This window comes from Sorghum bicolor, chromosome 2 (genome assembly GCF_000003195.3).
Source record: "Sorghum bicolor cultivar BTx623 chromosome 2, Sorghum_bicolor_NCBIv3, whole genome shotgun sequence".
NCBI lineage: Eukaryota > Viridiplantae > Streptophyta > Magnoliopsida > Poales > Poaceae > Sorghum > Sorghum bicolor.
This window is the reverse complement of record NC_012871.2, coordinates 47469655-47490051: the sequence shown is the minus strand read 5'-3', so window position 1 is coordinate 47490051 and position 20397 is coordinate 47469655. Positions and strand designations below refer to the sequence as shown.

General features: G+C 38.7%; 1 protein-coding gene and 1 long non-coding RNA gene across 3 annotated transcripts; one reads left to right on the top strand and one right to left on the bottom strand.

Annotated features, from left to right (window-relative positions):
* On the top strand, window positions 398-2072 carry LOC110433054. 2 transcript variants are annotated; one of them, XR_002450440.1, is made up of 4 exons: window positions 398-461; window positions 658-911; window positions 1360-1431; window positions 1689-2072. It is a non-coding gene; the product is annotated as an uncharacterized LOC110433054 (long non-coding RNA). The 2 variants fall into 2 exon arrangements; XR_002450439.1 differs by having other exon boundaries at window positions 401-911.
* LOC8062058 (ABC transporter B family member 9) lies at window positions 13605-20369 on the bottom strand. Its single transcript, XM_021453013.1, has 12 exons — window positions 20084-20369; window positions 19648-19702; window positions 19258-19433; window positions 18820-19041; window positions 18464-18702; window positions 17630-18155; window positions 17269-17542; window positions 16193-16838; window positions 15656-15884; window positions 15271-15537; window positions 14896-15159; window positions 13605-14812 (listed from the first exon to the last, which is right to left on the bottom strand). The coding sequence occupies exons 1-12, from the start codon at window positions 20306-20308 to the stop codon at window positions 14168-14170; spliced, it is 3768 nt and encodes a 1255-aa protein (XP_021308688.1). The 5' UTR covers window positions 20309-20369; the 3' UTR covers window positions 13605-14167.

Below are 20397 nucleotides of genomic sequence, written 5' to 3'. Positions count from 1 at the left end.
CTCCTTTAAAATTTTGTTTGAAGTACTCATTTTTGAAATTCAAATTTTGAATTGTTCAACCAAAGTCACATGAAAAGATGACTAAAATAAAATTTATAGACCTAGAAAATTTATAGAAGTTTGTAGTTGGCAACTTTTTCATTTGACAGCATTTAAATTTGTATTTTCATAGTTAACTAGAAATAAAACAAAGAATGAATTAAAGATTGGAAAAAAATAGGAATAGGTCAAGACCTAGCTCTGCCGAAACCTGAAAAAGAACCCAGCCCAATAAGACACGCAACCCAAATCACACCTGGCTCATCTTGAACCGTCTGATTAAATTGACGACCAAAATCCACCACACATCATATATAAACCTTCGATTCCCTCTCAACCCTAGCTTTCTCCTTTCCCAGCCCCATGCGTAGCCGCGTCCACACTATGCAACTCTCATAGCTTCCTCTATGCCTGAGAGAGAGGTCAGCTCCTCCGCCGCTTCCTGTCTCCTCTCTTTCTAGATCCAAAGGATGTCAGACCTTGCTTTCTGGCCATGGGCCTCAGCTGCTTCCGGTGGCGGCATGGACAAGCCCGGCCATAGGCATCGACATCCTTCTGGCAGCATGAAATCTGACTAGACCATGGCGCGTTGGTGGATGGGCTACTACCTATTCGCAGGTCGAATCGTGCTGGACATGCTGGGGCATCCTGCCGTGCTGGGATCCACTGAGTGCCTCTACTTCGTGGAGCGGTAGCTGCTCCTCATTGACGTCTACATCTTGGAGCCTGGAGCGGCAGCTGCTTAGCTCGTCCAGTGCTTGACGGCTGATTTACTTGCCCGCTTTGTACTGTATGATCTTTTTTCCTTTGTTCAGACACAGAGATCCACCAACAAGGATATGTGAGATCTGCAGCAGTTGGAACCGATGACGGTATGTAAAGAAACTTCAGTGCAAAGTGAAGTGCTAAAGTATTTTTATGCATGTCTTACTTTGTTCAGACACTAGTTTTTTTTTCATCAGTTTACAAATGTGAACTGATAGACTCTTCAGACACATGGTTTTTCTTCCTCAATATACAAATGGCATGTGCTAGCCCTGTTATTGTTCAGGCATGTAATTTTTTTCTCCGGTTTACAAACGAGATGTGCTAGCCGTCTTGATTGTTGTTCAAAAGTTATCTGCTAAAGTATTCTTATGCATGCCTTTCTTTTGTTGCTTCAAACATTGCTTTGCGAGATCCTGGTTTTGCTCCATACAGAAATTTGTACACATCAATTTGACTATTGTGATAACATTGTCCTTAGAAGAGTCATGTATTAAGATTGACATTTTATCATGTACAATTGATTTACTTTTTGGCAAATTTTTTGCATTGTAGAAGTCGGGTCCCATTTTAATTCGTGGGAGAAGAAGCTTCAGCTTGCCCCTTGTCACAAAAATCATTCATAAGGTATACATTTTTTTGGTCACATCTTCTGTATGAAAATCTGTTGGGCATATAACATTATAGTAACTAGCTGTTGCTTACTGCTTCAACAATGTATGTATTGAATTGCTTGTAACAACAATATTTTTCATGAGTCCAATGCATGAAAGAGAATAAATAATGCAAGTTTGAATTAACATAACATTTATGGATTAGTTTTATTATACAAAATGACCCGCTTAAAAAATCATTTTATCTTTGTTGACAAACCGTATATGCAGGCAGGTAGCAGTAGCAAGGCCTCCAACTGGAGTTAATATAGTGCTCATCTCTTGAAACAAAGTTAAACTTCTGTCCATTTCTATGGCTGGTCCTTTTATGCATTAAGTGCCTGTGCTGCTGTGCCTACATCTACTTTGAATTTAAGCAGTTGGAAACTGATTGGCAGCTGAAAATTGTACTTAGAGGAGCCAAATACTGATAGCGAGGATTTTATAACTGCCATATATTTGGACCTCAATATTTTTTTATTTTTATTCTTCTAATGTAATTGAAACCGATGGTGTTCCTAGACTGAGGTCTTATGTAATTGAAAATTAACTTGTCTATATGGGTTATATGTTTGTCTTTTTGTTGTATGTGATATAATAATGGGCCATATGTTGTATGAGGTATAATAACTAGCTGAAAAACTATGATTTTGTATAGAAGTAAATGGGCTTAAAACAGATTCCAAATGGGCTGAAAATAGGCTAAAAATGACCCATATGTGATGTTGGGCTGTTAATTAATTTGCTTGGATGGTGATATCATCATCCATGTCATCATCCACATAAGCAGCTATGATGATGTGGCAATTCATCTAACTATGAAGGTTATTATTCGTATAGGAAATGGATTTGGGCTCTACTATGATGGTGTAAGACCGTCACTAATTTTATTAATCTATGATGGTTTTTGGTAAAACGTCACGGAGATCAATCTTTGACGCTCAATCCATGATGATATCTGAAACCATCACAGATGCTGCATCGTGACGGTCTTTTGTGATCCGTGATAGAATTTTTTTTGTCATGGATTAACAGGTTTCTTGTAGTGCCTCTTCCTCCGTCTCCCTCTCCCCAACAACCGCTAGGCAAGGCTCGGTGCCCATTCCTCCCCCTCACATCAACCTCTCCCCCACGAGATGGTGCGGTGGTGGCGAGCTGCGGCATCACATGGCGGCCGGATCCCAACGGCTAGATGGCTGAATCTTGGATCCGCCTCCCTCTCTCCACAGGTAGGGGTGGTGATGGTGGCCCGTTCCTCGGTGGTGCGCGGAACATCCACCGGTGGTGTGGTGCTTGAGGGCCCGACGGCGGCGCGGTGAGCGGGACTAGGCGGCTAGATCTGTCCACATGCAGGTCTCCTCTCTCTCTTGGTCTACTCTCTCTCTCTCTCACTCTTGGTCTTCTTGTAGATCCAAGGCGATGGCAGCACAGGTCGGTGGACAAATGACTTACTTTCTCTCTCGTCTACTCTGGGCGGTGGGCAAGTGGTGGCCGACGGTGGTGCTAGATCTGGCTTGTGGGCTAAGAATGAGCTCACCAGTGGGCTCAGGAACGGGCTCATAGATATTTTTTATTTTTTTATCGATTAACCGAGATGGACAATCTAAGGAGCCCATCTCTATTAATAGATTAACCAAGGTGGGTAAACCAACCATCTCTGTTAAGATATGATTAACAGTGACCTTTCGGCGGTCTCGGTCAAAGTTTTTTTGCCCGCCTCAGTTAAGAACTTAAGGTTGATGTAGTAGTGATAGTAGGCACTTCATATGAAGCATGATCTTGCAAAATTCATGGAGCAATAAATATACCTCCCAAATTGTGACATAAATTTGTTGGCCCTTAGATGTTGTTCTCTGCCATTTAAAATATATGTTTGGTCAAAAGGTTAATTTTATAATTGTTTAAAAATTTGAAACATGCTTTTAATTTGTGAATACATAATTTTGTCTCTAGTGATTGAAAAAACATGAAACTAGTAATATTGTTTTTCTCAATCTGATGGATTGTTCTTGTCTAACTGCCAAATGAGTGGAACTTAAGGGAGTGTCTTTGTAGGAGTAGGAAGCTGCCTAACTAGGTCCTCGCAATATATTTAATGTAGAGCCTATGGCAACATGGACCTGCGGCTCAAGGAACTGGAACGGATAACAATGTTGACATAGGCGCCAGCCATCTCGCACCTATATAATGGGCTGAGCATGATTGATTGATTTTTGCTCCAAACTGGAGAGCATGATTGTTCCACTGTTGAAACAGTCTTAGTTTTGCCTGAGATGGAAGGATTTAGCTAGGGACGACTGATGGAAGGGAGGATAGAGAATCACGAATGCTGTAACTGTAAGAAAGCACCAATTTATTCGCCCTTGACATATCTACAGCTACTTCGTCACAAAAGAAACATCACCACATTAGAAAGAACCAAAGTGATCGAGGGCAGATACAGCTAACTACCACTAACCTAACGTAAACCACAGTATGTCGATCAGGTCAGACAAGGCCCATCATCTGCCTTCACGTCTAGGACAAGCTACTACTCTTCTATATCTAAGTGGTCGACTGGTCATAGAACCCAGACGACAGTGTCGCTGTCAATTCATCTCCATGCATCAGGGCTTCATGATCCATATGGCACCAGGGCTTCATGTTCGAAAAATAACCAAATCTCTCATTTGGGCCATCGGAATGGAACGCAGTGGTTAAAAACACCACTAGCTAAATCCTACTGTACTTCCTTAGCAAATATGCTTGCTACTTTCAGTTTGAAACTTTGTAAAGATGGAAATATGACTGCAATCATGATTGTTTAGACTACCTCCGTTTTAAAGCATAGGTTGTTTTTAGTTTGGTTATATGTCATATATAAACAGAAGTATTATTAAAGTAGTAGGAGATTGTTTTAATTTGGGTTCTACTGTGCATTAATAATTTTGACTTGGCAAAGCTAGTGATGTTATCTGCAGGATACTGTCAGCAGCTAGCACCAAGAAATGGGGGCGGGGGCGTGTGTGTATTGGTTGGGATATTCAATTTGTTGATGTGGAGGGATCTGTAGAGAAACAAGACGGATGCACTGGTGGAGCAGGGTATGATACCAGTAGTAGATTTTGAAGAGTTGTAGTTGATGATCTTTTTCATTAACCATGTAGGGTCCCCATATTATGTCTGAAGTTCTTAGATTTTGAAATTCAATTGTTTTGATTTGTTCAAAAGAGCTCAGATTGGGTAGATGCCTTAAAACACGACGAGATTAAACTTTGGAATTCAAAGTTTTTCCATTTAAAATCGTTTAGAGGCCAAAATATTCAATACCAATTTTGAAAAAAAAATAGTAGAAAAGGGTATAATCATATAGGGCCTGTTTGGTACAGCTTAGTTTCACTAATGAATCAGCTTTTATTAGCTTTAGCTTTACAAACAACTTTACATGTAGAGCTAAAACTATTTTGGTAGAGTGTTTGGTAAAACAGCTTCACTTTAGAAATGAGAATAACAAAATGACCATAATACCCTTTTTCTTCTACTTTATTTATTCTACCTTTCTCTTTCCTTGGTCCTTATCCAATCGCACGAACTGACGAACCATACCTGTGTGGCCTGCAGCAGAACTCCACCTCATTGTTGCGGCCAGCGCCCGTGGGCCATGCTCCTCCTCGCCGGTGCAGCTCACGTTCCGCCACGTATGCACAGGGGTAAAAGGGTCTAGGCCCACATGTCAGACGAAGCGTGAGCAAGCTGCTATTTTCAGCTTCACCATGGGCTGCCTGCTTGTCTCACCGGTTTTTTCGGAGCTTCACACGTGAAGCAGTTTCGCTCGGACCCGTTTGGCTGAGAGAGCTGGAAAACAACTCATGAATCTATTCAATAAGCTGTACCAAACGACCCCATACTAGTTTACAAGTGACTGTATGGGGTGCAATAGTAGGGTGCTCGCATGAGATAAGCCATATATATGCGCGTGTGCGTATTTCATGAGGTGGATTTGGACCCACCTTACCAATCGATCGTTCTATGTCAACTGTAGCGGAAAGTTGAAATATATTGTACACATGTTTGAATGTACACGCTTGCAACAGAAGAACCAGCTGACAACACATAAATAATAGCTGACAACACACAAAGTGCAAACCAGAATAAGCAGAAATCTCTATATTATCACAAACTACAATGCAAGGTTCATGAGAAAGCAAACTAACACCATATTTTTCTTGAGCACTAGCTCCTTACAAAATGCGTGAGGAACACGTTATGACGAAGATTATTGTGTACATGATCGTGACGAACTTATTATCGAATCATGTGACACTATCCACTATTTAGAGAGATCTCAGAAATTAAGCCAGCTGCTTTGACTACATATGGCCTAATGGCCAACGCCATCGCTTGGGGTCGACCATAGAGCTCGACCACGTCCTCCTCCACCGCCGGCGATGTCAGCTGCTGGCTCATTGACCGGAGGCGACAATGCCGGTAGATGTGCATCATGCAAGCACGGACTAGCACTTCCGGTAGCACTTCTAGTAGAAACGGGAACCACCTTGTCATACACACGATGATCGTTGGTTGCAAGCACCCTAGCAGCTTGCAGATGAGAGGATGAGGCCAAGAGGAACATGCAAATGACCAGAACTGCACGCCCAGTAGACATGGTGTTTTTTCACCAAATTTTTGCAACAAGAATATGTGTAGATCTAGGAGAGTTCTGCTATGAGTTTGCAAATAAAGATGCATTCCATGGCATATTTATAGGGGAAGGAATTAAATTATCTGATGTCGGGAAGATTCAAGGAAGAGCAAACAGGGTCAAGTCTTCATTGGCGCGAAGTCAGCCAACTTGGCGTTGCCGGGGTCGCGTACATCGCACTTCAATTCCCTCGCTTGGAGGCAAAAGCTTTTGACAAATTCCCTCATTAGGACAGCTCCTGGTGGCTATTTTATTTGTTTGGGATTTCATTGTGCGAAAGATGAGGAAAAATAAACCCATAGTTTGTGTTGGATGAAAACATATATCCATGTAGTAGCTTCAATTCATGTGGGCCAATGCAAACTATCTGAGCACAATACATGCTATAGCTCCTTGACGATCAACGTCAATCGTTCAATTGATGCTGGCGTCGTGAGCGCACCTGCTCTGTGTGTAATAACTGCTTCAATTTTCTGCGTATTGTGGGGGGTAATTTCACCAAATGAGGTAGCGATAAAAGTTTCTGTTAGATTATATATTATATACTAGTCCATCAACATCTCGTATGCATGGCTAGAATTTTAAAAGATGTACTATTAATATATTTAGTTAATAAAAAAATATTTATATTTAAATTATATGTTTTTCTTTATTTATTTTCTACAAAATAGACATAATATGGATACTTTATAATATATACCTAATAATCATAAACTCATTAGTTACTTTTTTGCAAGGGACTCACTTATATACGTTTCATGCATATTCATATTTTTACTTGCATGGCACCTTATATAATATGGAATTAGTCTGAAACATTACCATATGGAATTAGTTTGAAACATTGTCATTAACTGTAGTGACCCTTGTTGCATCACATATAATAAGTCATAAATCTGAAATTTGATTTTTTAACTTTATTTTTATTAATTGCTATAAATTTTTTCCTCAAGTTAGAACTCTTGTGTTTATTATATTTTTTACTAATTCTTATTTGGACTGTTTTAAAATAAGAAATTTAGGTTGTATAGTATATTCCTAAATATTACGGTAGCATATGCAATCATTTGAAACTTGCACCATTTCACCTAAGATAAGTGATAGAGCTTGAAATGATATCTCGGATGGGGATAGCAGTGCTAACCTCAAGAGAATTTGAAATCTTATTAAGCCTTATAATGATCGATTCACTCTAGTGTAATGTTAATGGGCCAAAACAAATATAGCCATTATTTCACCCACAATTCTAGATGATTGAATTTTCCTATCAAGAAATTATATGTCCAATAATGGTTCGATATAGACATGTCAAACATTTAGTTAAAATATGCAGATATAGATAAACCAAAGTCAATAGGGAAACCCTAACCTATTTTTTATATTTTATTTTATTTGTAGACCTATTTAAATTTGCTCCCATGAAAAGTCGAACCTAGACCCGTTGGATGCTACCCAGGTGCTCTAACCACTAGGCTAGAGATCCAGACATGCTAGATATAGATAAAATAACAACCAACATATGTTATGTCATGGTTACTAATATGGTTTTTAAAATGCTGTTAGCATCATTAGTATATGAGTTGTTAAAAATATTTTGTTGATGAAATTATATATATATTTATCCCTCATGCATGATATGTATGTGGATGCTTACATTCATAAAATATTAATATATTGATATTGATAGATTGGATAATGTACAAATATCTACATGCTCTATAGTAATTTAAATATTTTTAAAAGAAGATATTGAGACGATTTTTAATTTTCTTAGTAATGAGATTAAACTTGTCTATTGTAATAGGACTATGTAATTAGATGTAAATTTAGGTCTACTTTAGATCATGTTTCGTAATAGCATATGTGGTAGTTTAAATATAGAGTCATGAGTTATTTTATATTGTTTTATATAATAATAGAGGTGGGTAATTATTAAAAAATAGAATAGATTTAATAGTTATTATTATTAATGGTGATTAAGTTGTACCAAATTGATGGTCAAATATTTTAGATTTTTGTGAAAAGTTTATGAGATCTACCTTTTATTTTCTAGTTGTGTCTTATGAGGATTAACATGGAGGCTCCATTTTTGGACGCAAACATGGAGGCTCCATTAAGGACCTCTAGTTAGCATTTCTAGTATTTATTTTTTTAGAATGACATGCAATTAGTTTAAACCTAATCATAATATATATGAACTCTTATCGCATCCCTTTCTGTGACTTCAAGAATTATAGTTTAGCTTTTAAATTTTAACCAAGTTGTACAACTTTTTCCACATACTAAGTAGAAACTCGCGTTGTTTGATTTTTTATTCAAAATTTATTTTTTATTAAAAAGAGATTAGATCTTAATAATATTGTTTTTCACGTATTAATTAAGTTGAAAATCAGATTGCGCCCTAGCTTTGTTATATCATAGAATTATATGTGTATAGTATTATTTTATATATCATAGTGTCAAGAATTAAATTAAGACATAATGTTTTAGTTAAAATGTATAAATTTATTTAAAAACAACTTATGAAATTCGTTATTAGGGAGTATCAACATAATTTAAAGGGAATTGTTGGTGTTACGTTATTGCTATGTGGTTTGTTAATTAAACATTTTCCAAACTTATAAGCTATTTAAATAAATATATATACCAATGTATATATGATTACTTGGTATACATGGTCAAATATAGCCTTATGGTTACTTAATTTCATAATTGTAGAAGTTTGTAAATTATCATAGATTCAATGGCTACTATCAAGATGATGATTAAAGGCCAGATGTTTATCTGAAAGGTGGGTAATTTATGTGCGATGTGAGGGGTTATTTTTAATTACTTTTAGTAATGATAAAATGGGTAATTTAGATACAAATTTAGTGGGTTATTTTAAATTACCTTTTGTAATGGCAGAGGTGGGTAATTTATATGCAAGATTAGAAGGTTACTTTAAGTATTTTTTCATAGTGGTAGAGATGGGTAATTTTTTATAAATTAAATTAGATCTAATGGCTATTGTCAGAGATGATAATTAGAGTTTACTAAATTAAAGTCTAGATGTTTTTTTATTATTGTGAGACTTTCTGGGATTTTTTTTCAAGCGTCTAGGGAGAACTAATATAGTGTCTCTACTGGGGCTAGTAATAGTAAGAAGTAAGATAATATATGGTGCTTTATTTAGGCAGTTTTATTTTAACTTCAACTGGCAAAATACTTCACGAAATTTAGATTGGTACGCCTGTTCAGTCAAAGGTGTGCCTTAACAAGAGCATCTCGTGTGCAGATCACTGTATGGCGCATGTTGCAAGGTGAGAAGTTCTGATCGTGAAACCCGGCTCGGAGCTTCCTGGTTGTCAGTCTTCATTGCTAAACCTAAGAACAATCGCATGTCAGGGTAAGCCTCGGGATAAAAGGATAAAGGAAAAGGACGCATAAAACAAGAGCGGACAATCCATAAGGACAACCGTTGCTAATGAATGAATCAGCATATAATATATCTTCCATATATGCCAACTCTCACACTAGATTATAGTGCTTACCATTCACTTAGGGCCTGTTTAGATCCCAAATTTTTACATCCCAAAAGTTTTGGCTGTAAACTTTACATCCAAATAGGTGTTTAGATGCTTCCAAAAACTTTTTGGTCTGCAACACATAAGACAGATTTGCCCTTATTTAATGCTTGATTTGGTTCATTAATTGAAGTACATGCATATGATTGCTGGGGGTATACCCGTCCAACTCGGATCCCTAGGCACTTTTTGGACAGTTTTGGGACTCAAGAGTCCCAAATTCCAAATCTTTACAGCTCATGGTTTACAGACCCCCATTCTTCCAAAAAGTGTACATTTCTCCAAAACATTTTGGTTTTTGGTTGCATCTAAACAGGCCCTTACCTAGATTGTATGAGCTGAAGCAGTTGAGGAGGAGCTACAAGTTGCAGCTTCTCCTCTAGACCTAAAAACAGCTTTATCTCCTCTATTATTTATCAGAAAATGACTCTTTTTTCTAAAATGTTGGGTTCCCTTCACAGAAACTACTACGTGATCCGGAGCCATGCTAATGCAAACGGACCCTAAGTGTAAGGTAAGGACAATACCAGAACAGCCTACATTTGAGGTCTCGTCCAGAGGCGGATTTGGGCCCCGGGCCATGAGGGCTGCAGCCTGGGAGGGCAAAAAAAGTTTTAGAATAAGTCTTTAATTTAACCCACGAAGAGCCTGAGACAATTTCAACCCCCTATATGTGTCTCCATCCCTAGTAGTCACCACCCCCCTCCCCGCCTACTCATGAGTGGCCCTAGTTCAAGCCCTAGCCCTCAATGTTCCATCGACCTAGGCTAGCAGCATGCTGGAAAATCCCATAGCCTACCTAGCCGCTGCGACTACCTACTAGTGTTGTCCGTGTCTAGGCCGTCTCCAGCCGGCCAGTCCTGCATCCCTGCCCCCTAGTTTGCAACCTAGCATGGTTCACTCAGTATGTACAATAAACCTGAGTTGTTTAGACTCTAGGACAGTACAATAAGTAATGATTCAACATACCACATAGTTGGGGCCTGGGTGATATACATCCTCCCAAGTTAGGGTCTATGAGTGTATTTTACTCTAAAAAGTATATCACCAAGGATTATAAGAGTTTGTTTGTAGGTCTTGACCCTTTTTTGTGCAATGGACAAGACTCTCTCTGACGTTGAAGTTAAGGGGGCTATTTTTAAATAAACAAATCAAAACTTGTTCTAAGTTTTGAAGATTTCAAACTGAACTTTATTATGGTTTCTAGAATATCTTAAAGGATGATTTGATAACTCTTTTTAGGACTTTCATGGAGGAGTTTCTTCCATTTCATAGTTTAAAATTTGGAACTACAATCATACTATCTAAAAGTAGTCATGCGAAAAAATACAATAGTATAGACCAATATGCTTAAGGAACACTAGTTTCAAAAGTTTTACTAAGGTTGATACTAATAGAATTGGTTTAGTAGTTCAAAAATGTAATTAAGTAGGCTTTCAAAATGTTAAATTGTTAGATATGATCTAAGTCAAATTGTTAAAATATTTTATTGAGTTTAATGTACCAACCAATTCAACTAAAAAACTTAAGCTTGTGAGAAAGAGTATGAAATTTACTTATACTTCCACACTTTTCTTTACACACATGCTCATCCTGGCCTTAAAGATGGAATAGGAGTAAGCTACAATTATTTATTTAATTTTGTTCACTGTATACCATATTAATTATATGTATTGATTAGTGTAACCTAGAAGATTAAGCTTGTGAGAAAAAGGTTACCAATTCACTTATATTCAACACAATTAGTAATTTCGATAAGTTTACAGAAAAATCCTTGATATCTATATGATTGAATTAGTTTCACTATAAAGTCCTATGAAATATGACTTGTGAGTACAATTATTTTGATTTATAGGTGTTAATATATTTTTCTAGAAACTTGGTTAAAGTTAAAGAAATTTGACATTGGACAAAAATGTAACCAGTAATTTAGAAAGGAAAGAGTAGCGTGAATCCAAAAAGCCAAAAAAGTCAAAAGAGATAGGAAGAACAAAGAGCTCAAATGAGAATGACACTTTGTCTTAATCGTGTGCTTATGGCGTATTCCTTTTGTACAAACTCAGTGGGTGTATGTTTAACTGTGTAACTATATATCAACATGATTTACAACTATATTTTATCAATTTATTTTCTACAATAAGTTAATTAATGTAATGCTTAGTTAGTTACACCTTACTATTCTAGACGTGCACACTACTCAGTTTTGTGGAAACCAGACCGTGGACAGCATGATTCAACTTTACCTGAAATATTATTCCAGTACCATGCATATGAAGTAGAAACTGCAGATCATATCGTGTTCCTTGTCCTTCTAGATTAGGTGTTGTCATGAATATATGTCGTCCCTCTATTTCAAATTATAAATCACTTTGACTTTTTTGGCTTATTAAAAAAGTCAAAGCGATTTATAATTTAGAACGGTGGGAGTATAAAAAAATTATAATATGTGCATGTATAATGATAAAAAAAGTAGATTTATTTGTCTTGAAAACTTCTTGATAAAGTTTGGAGTCTCATATTTTTTAGCATGAACAATATTTGATAATATCTTTATCTTATACTCTTATAAAGCAAAACACCACTATATATTTCTCTCAACATGTAAGCTATCCAATTAGACAATCCACTATCACACACAACTGAAATCCACTAGCTAATGCAATCGTAATGTCCATGTCAGCAAGTCACATATTTATCTGAATATGCAAGTTGTTCAACTAGGCAATACATATTCTAATTTATTTATATTTTTTCACAGTACCCGCAGCAACACGCGGGGAATCCTCCTAGTTGTTATACAATCAGTACTCTAGCCATCTAGTTTTGTTTCCACCAAAAACAAAAACAAGGGTGCAGTTAATGAGATTCAAGAACAGGTCTCTTGCCTAGAAGACATGGGTGCAGTAAGGTCGTTGGAGTCAGCCTTTAATCCGCAAGAATTTAGTCAAAGACGGCAATGAGTTAGTATTGATTTGTATATATTGTCTGCCTCAGACAGCTAGCAGCACTTTGATGCTCTTCTATTTCAACATGGTTTTAATACCGACCTCGACAGGAACACACATGTAATCGATGAGATCGACCTAACAGGATTCCTAGTAACCTGAATCTCATGAAACCTACTGATAAATAAATGTTTAGCTCGTTAACAGGAAACTGATGAGTCTTAGCTTCCCTAGAAAATTTCCATCTCTTACCAATTCCATCGCGAAGATAAAGTCATGTTTTTGCAAAAAGACAAATTTGTCCTCGCGAACCACATGACCTCTCATTGATGGCGTTGCTACTGTATACTTTTCTCCAGTGTGCACTTGATGATCAGTCTTGTAATTAAATTTTGCCCAGCCTAAGCTAACTGCAATTTGTTTACGTATCCTAGCAGTTTGGAGCTTGGGACGGCAGCCTGTGTACGTTGCTCTTTTGGGTCATCCAGCGTCCGAAAGTACAAATCAATTCCTAAGTTGTCTTCAAGTAAACTGCTGTGTTTACCAACCCCAGGATGCTCTTAGGCTCTCAGCTATGGCATAAATATATGTTTAGGTTGATTTTCATTTGGATATTGTCAGCCTTATTTCTAAGGGGATTCAGGTACTGATATGCATAACAAGCAAATTTGTTCACGACAGCTAACTTGATAAAGATGTAGTGTCAAAAATATATCCTCAAAAAGTAACATGTATCCTGCCACTTGTATTTTGTACAGATGCGACTGAACGACTTCTGATTCTGATGTGGGAGATCGATAGATTTGATATTCTTCGTGATGAGCACAATAAATTGGAGTTCCACTCATAACGAAAAAGGAAATGAAACAATCCCTAATTTTCCTGGTACACCAGCAGGACATGGATAGATCAACAGCACACAAGGCTCAGAAGGAACAAATAACCAGCATGCGTGTTGTTTCAAAGTGCACATATTTTTAAAAAAAAAACACGGGAGAGCTGCATTTCATTGTATTATATGATGAAAAATAGGGGGTGGGGGGAATGCCCAACAGGATCCTCACTCATACTGGGACCAGCTATTTCATGGTGGATCTAACAAAACTAGCTTGCATTGGTGTATTTCTTTATATAAACTTGGTTAACTAAAGGTAGAAAAGTTTCACTTAAGGTAAAACTAGAATTTACAAAATATTTGGGATGGAGGAAATACAAAGATATGCGTGCAACTAACTAGTTATCTTGAGGGCCTGCTGCAGCCGTTTGCTGCTCGGAATGTCAAGCATTGGGTGTCATTATGGGGGCGTTTGGTTCCTTGCGTAGCCAAGCCTGGCTCGTACCTGCAGCACTAACCCCTTGCTGGCCAGGACCAATGTATGCACTGGAGTTTGTTTGGTTGCTATCTGCGTTCAGCCATGATATAGACAACTGGTGATTGGTTGGGCAGTTCATGCGCACACCTGCTCTTTCACACTTTTACTGATTATTCAATCCATGTTTATGGTGGTTTTGCACAGGTCATGCAGAACTAGAACTGAGCTCAACAAGTGAAGCATAGGTTCCATCCTTTACAAGCATTAGTTCTTCATGCCTACCTTTCTCCAAAACTGCCCCATTCTTCAAAACAGCGATGATATCTGCACCTCTGATTGTTGATAAGCGATGCGCCACCACCACGGTGGTTCTACCAACCATCACCTGGTCGAGCGCCTCTTGAACCACTCGCTCTGACTCCGCATCTAGCGCACTTGTGGCCTCGTCCAGAAGTAGTAACTTGGGGTCCTTTATGATGGCCCTTGCAATGGCAACGCGCTGCTTCTGCCCCCCTGACAATTGGCTCCCTCTTTCACCAACAATGGTGTTGTACCCATCAGGCAGTGCGGCGATGAACGTATGCGCATTGGCTGCTTTAGCAGCAGCAATGATCTCTTCTTCAGATACTCCCCCTTGCTTCCCATAAGCTATGTTGGCGCGGATTGTGTCATTGAATAACACTGGCTCTTGTGCAACAAGCCCAACTTGCTGTCGAAGCCAGCTAACTTTGAGGGTCTGAAGTTCCACATCGTCAAGAAAGATCTTACCAGATTCTGGGTCATAGAACCTTTCGAGTAGGGCAATCACCGTAGACTTCCCGCTTCCGCTCTCTCCAACTAGTGCAACAGTCTGCAAGGATAATGTCATTGAAATTAAGTTCTGCATCAGGAGGAAATGTGTAGGTTATTTCTAAATTTTCAACAAAAGATAACCTTTCCAGAAGGAATTCTCAATGATAAATCGTTAAAGATTTGAACATTCGGTCTCAATGGATACTTGAAGCAGACATTCTGGAAATCAATGTCACCCCTCACACTTGTGATGGTCACACCCTCCTCGCTGCTGTAATCGATCTTAGACTTGTGGTCAAGAATTTCAAAGATAGAGATGGCTGAATCACTAGCCTTGGCACTGTCTGCCCCAACTGCACTTGTTCGCGAGACCGCACCTGTAGCTAAAGCTAATACGAAGAAAACCTGAAAGCCATTGGATAATAGTTAACCAATAATATGTATACTGACTACCGTCAGAAAATAATATGTGTGTACTGACAAACTGTATATGGAATAGATAAGAATTCATCTCACCCTAAACACTTCTGGAAATGTTGCTGTTCCTTGCTGAACAAACTTTGCACCGACATAGAAGCACAGAGCATACGTGAGGTAGAAAGCAAGGAATGAGACGCCAAACCCCAAGCCACCAACAACACCTTCCTTTATCCCTTGCCTTCTTGGAGATTCACACTTCTTCTCATAGGCGTCCATCACCTTATTTTCAGCAGAAAAAGACGCTACAGTTCTGATGCCACCAACTGCATCAGTTGCTACTTGACTTGCTTCTTCATACCTCAACTGCACCCCACCAAACAGTTAGAAGAAATGAAATAGAAACAGATTATTCTTCAAAAAAATAGAAACAGATTGCAATATTAATAAATGCTTGTATAAACAACACTGTAGTGCTTTGTACCTTTGCATTTCTATTAAGACCTTTCAGGAATATCATTTGAGCATAGGTTTGGAAAGCCACAAAAGGGATCACAACTGTGATAATCAGTGCCAGCTTCCAGTTTGCCACCATTGCTATGGTGAAGCCTGATATGATAGTTGATGCAGTGTTGACATTAAGTGCTAAATTGTCTCCAACTAGACGCTTCACATTCAGAGCATCAGTTGATAGCCTTGCACAAATTGATCCACTGAGAGAATGTGGAGAGTTATGGTATGAGTAAATCTGACAGTAATAGTGCTAGCAAAGCATATATAGCCTTTCATCAAACAACATTTAAACTTTTTCGTAGGATTGAAACATAAATAAACGCATGAATGATGACTGGTATTGTTTTTTATAATACATGACAATGTTCTTATATTTGTTAATTCTAGATACTGACTCATAGTCATAGATATCCGAATAACAATATTGGGGGATATCTTTTTTTTTGTATATAACAAGAAAACAGTTTTTCTTCGAACATCAGAATGAGGAAAAAGATTAAGCACGCACCTCGAGTGTTCTGGTTTATCAAACCAATTGATTTCTTGGCGCATTATACTTTGGAACGTCATTGAACGTATGCGCTCCACAAGCTTTCCGCCTGCTAGTCCAAACAGGAAGTACTCTGTTGGAATCAGAACAAATGTGCAAGCGCCTAGCACAGCAAACATGCTTGCCCAGAATCTGGAATCCTTCAGTAGTTCTTCGGGTGGCTCATAGAACACCTTTATAGCAGTCGAAATCAATATGCCATATATAGGAAACATAATACCATGCATGACAGCAGTGATAGAACCAAGTGCAAGAACAAAAGTTTCTGGCTTGTTCAGATGGAAGAGTCTGCCAATTGAAGCTTTCTTCTGAGAGCTAGTCACTTTGTCTGTAGCTTCTCCTATGTCAGGAGCATCACTAGTTTCCATTGGATCAGGTGAGCCAACTGGAGCAGGGATAGAGTGCCCAAAAGAGAAGGAGCCTTTACTGGTTGATCTCCTGGAAATACTTTGGCTTCTTGGTTTGCTATCAATAGATCTGAAGCCAAAACTGTTTGTAACTTTCATATCAGGGTGGACATTTTCTGCCTCTTGTTGAGTCTCATGTAGATGAATCAGCTGAGAGTAAGCACCTCCAGGTATCTTCATCAGGTCAACATGTGAGCCTGCTCAGAATTCACACAAACAACTGCCACGTTATTATCTACCTAGTTTGCAGGTTGACTTTCCAGTTGAGCAAAAGGAGTAATACTTTTTAGGATAATTCCCCCTATACCACTGAAGGTTCACACAACTCCTTACTAGCTACTCCTTTTCTGGGATCCACATGTCATTGAGACTATGAGTAGCACATAAGGAATATTGCTGAGATTCAGTGGCACGCAGGGGATCTTTCTGACATTTATACCTATTACAGCATGTGGGGAAATGTGTATGTATCTATAACAAATAAAAAATTTGAGTAGTTTTGCAAAATGAAGAAATGCTAGCTACGAAAGCTGCAAATGGAACTACACAAAAATAAGTTTTCTAAATGTTAATAAGCAAATACCACTTATGTACTTTTTAGTTGAACATTTTTTGACATGGGTATACCTTGTTCCACCATCTTCCCATGCTGTAGGACTGATATCACATCAGCATTCTTCACCGTGCTTAGGCGATGAGCAACAACAATTGTTGTCCTTTCAACCATTATCCTATTCAAAGCTTCTTGAACTACCCGCTCCGATTCCATATCCAACGCACTGGTTGCTTCATCCAGTAGTAAGATCTTAGGGTTCTTCATGATTGCTCTAGCAATTGCTATTCTTTGTTTCTGCCCTCCAGACAGTTGAGTTCCATGTTCTCCGACCATTGTGTCAAGACCCTGCGATGTTTTACAAGATATATTGATTAATAATGGGTGTGGCAGAAAATTAGAAACATTATTATGGATATAATAGTTCATTTGTACATTTGGTAATTTGTCAATGAATTTAGCAGCATTAGCAAGCTCTGTTGCTCTCTTGATCCCTTCAAGTGTTAGATTTTCTGTTCCGTAGGCAATGTTTTCCCTGATTGTAGTTGAGAATAACACTGGTTCTTGGCTGACGAGACCAATTGCTCCTCTCATCCATCCAAGCTTCATTCTTCTAATGTCAACCCCATCAATCAAGACTTCTCCAGCCTGCGGATCATAGAACCTTTCCACCAAACTAATTACGGTTGATTTCCCACTGCCGCTATCACCAACTAGGGCCATAGTTGTTCCACTTGGTACTTGCAACGAGAATCCATCAAAAATCAAATGTTCAGGCCTGGTGGGATAGCTGAAGTACACGTCCTTCAGTTCAACATCACCCTTGATATCCTCCAATATGATACCTGTGCTATCATCTATATCAATATTTGGCTTGCGTTCAATAATCTTGAACATTCTATATGCTGCTCCTTGACCTTCTGCGAAAGCTGTTACTGAGGGTGTTGTCTGACCTAAGGACCTGCAGAAGAGAAGTATATTTTTAACCGAAATCAGTAAATATAATGAATGATCTAAAATAGATACAGAATATTTTGTTTGAAAGATGCGTGATTTAATCCTTAGTGGGAAGTTTATTTTGTATTAGAAGTTACACAAATGTTTGGAAGCGCAAATAGTACACTTTACATTTTAATAGACAGAAGATAGAGTAACAGTCACTGTGACGGAGTCTACACTCATCCACATAGAAACATAGTTCACTTATCATCATTTCCATTGTTCATTTAAGAAAATTTTAAATGATCATGATCAGTGTACGAAACTTACATTGCTCCTATTATGACAGCCATGATAACAGAAATGACCATGCCACCATTATAACCTCGCTCGACTATCAGTTTAGATCCATACCAAACAGCCAACCCATAACTTGAAAATAAGATTGTCATTATTAAACCAAATCCAAGGCCATTTACAGCACCTTCTTGCAGAGAAGATTGATATGCCTTTCTTATAAACGTGTTATATCTTGTTATAGCCTGATTCTCGCCGTTGAATGAAACAACCTTCAAATAAGCATAATAAACAGATAAACCAGGTAAGCCGGACATCAGGAAGTTACTGGTGATGAAAGGAAATGGATAATTAAACAAAAATAAAAAGTGTTTCCTAGTAACACTAACCGTCCTAATGGCACCGAGAGTTTGCTCCACAACGTTTCCAGCATCACTATAGTTTGCTTGCATTCGGGTGGAGAGTCCTGTCATCAACTTTGAAACAATTGCACCGGCAATGACAATTGGAGGGACGGTTGAAAGCATAACAAGGGCCAAGAGCCATCCTCTCGTGAATGCAATGATGAAGCCACCAATGAAAGTAGAAAGGAGCTGTATGGACTTCCCAACCTGAAAAGAATTCGAGCAGAAACACATTAGGAACTTAGTTTGTCTGCAGCATCAAACAATGCCCAAATTAAAGAGAGAGTTTAGCATGCAAGCTTCACTCAGTACCAGAATAGTAGTTGTACATGTCCATATTACTAAAACCGTACGTAGAAATTCAGTTTATCTGTTTGCAGTCCACCTCTTGCATATAATATATATAATGTCAAAGCATAGTACCTTTTCTCCAATGGCATCTTGAATGAGGAATGTGTCTCCTGCCATCCTCTCAACCGCTTGCCCAGCACTCATTTCCATGTCAAAAAATGCAATATCCTGTCTCAGAATTGCCTTGAGATACAAGGCTCTGATTCGTGCCGCCTGTCTTTCTCCAGTAATTGTCCAACACGATACCTCTAGGGAATACATACAAATTATCAAAATGGAAGAAGGGTTGTTTCTAGTAACAATATGCTGTCGTTAATAGAAAAAAAAAACTGAACTCTTTCGTTCAAAAAAAAACTGAACTCGGTATAAGCAAAAGCAAGAATTATCTACTATTTGACAAATTCCATATAGAGGAAGTTGATATGATATGGTAGTTTGGTAATTAAGAGGAAATCCACTTACGGAAGGTTGAAGCTATTCCTGATCCAATGGCAAGATAAACAAAGTTCATGATCACCTGAAACAAGAATGGACCGGGGCTTAATTTGGTCAATCAATCAAAGATGTAAAGATGAAGATGACAAAGCCATTACCCTGACAAAGCAAACACCGATCATTTGACCCCTAACGCATGTACTACGTACATGTTGTGTATGACCAGTAGTATAAATGTGTTTCTTATTATTACTTGTGGAAAAAAAAAAGAGACAATTACTTGTTAGTTCGACAGTAGCTTATTTGGGCCGAAATTAATGTGTCTTATGGGCCAAAAGCAAAGTGCAAAAGGGCACACCTTAGGACCCTAGGGGAAATAGTATTGCTTCCGTTCTCCAAATCGATCTATGATGACGACGACGACGACGATGAAGCATGTAGTGGTGGCTAGGTTATTACGTACCTGGACGACCCTGTGTACGACGCCGTCGGTGATTCCGGAGCCGAAGGCATCAATGACGTCGCCGAAGATTAAGGTCATGAGCGGCTGCGCCATCCCGTTCGCCACCGCGGCGACGGCGCCCACGGCCATGAGCGCGGCGTCCGTCCTGTCCGCGAACACGAACAGCCGGTGCAGCGCCACGCGTCCCGCCGCCTTCGTATTCTCCTCCCCACTAGCACTAGCCATGGGGTAGGTTAACCAGTTCACCTTCACCGCCGCCGCCCTTGTCTCTTTGTTCCTTCCCGATTATTACATTACATTGGCACGCCGAGTCC

What these genes read in the sequence shown, in the direction of transcription:
- LOC8062058 (XM_021453013.1), bottom strand. Translation starts at nt 20,308, where the DNA reads ATGGCTAGTGCTAGTGGGGAGGAGAATACGAAGGCGGCGGGACGCGTG. An exon ending in AAGATGCCATTGGAGAAAAG is followed by an intron (nt 19,042 to 19,257) that starts GTACTATGCTTT and finishes AATTCTTTTCAG; the next exon opens with GTTGGGAAGTCCATACAGCT. An exon ending in TCATTGACAAATTACCAAAT is followed by an intron (nt 17,543 to 17,629) that starts GTACAAATGAAC and finishes AAAACATCGCAG; the next exon opens with GGTCTTGACACAATGGTCGG.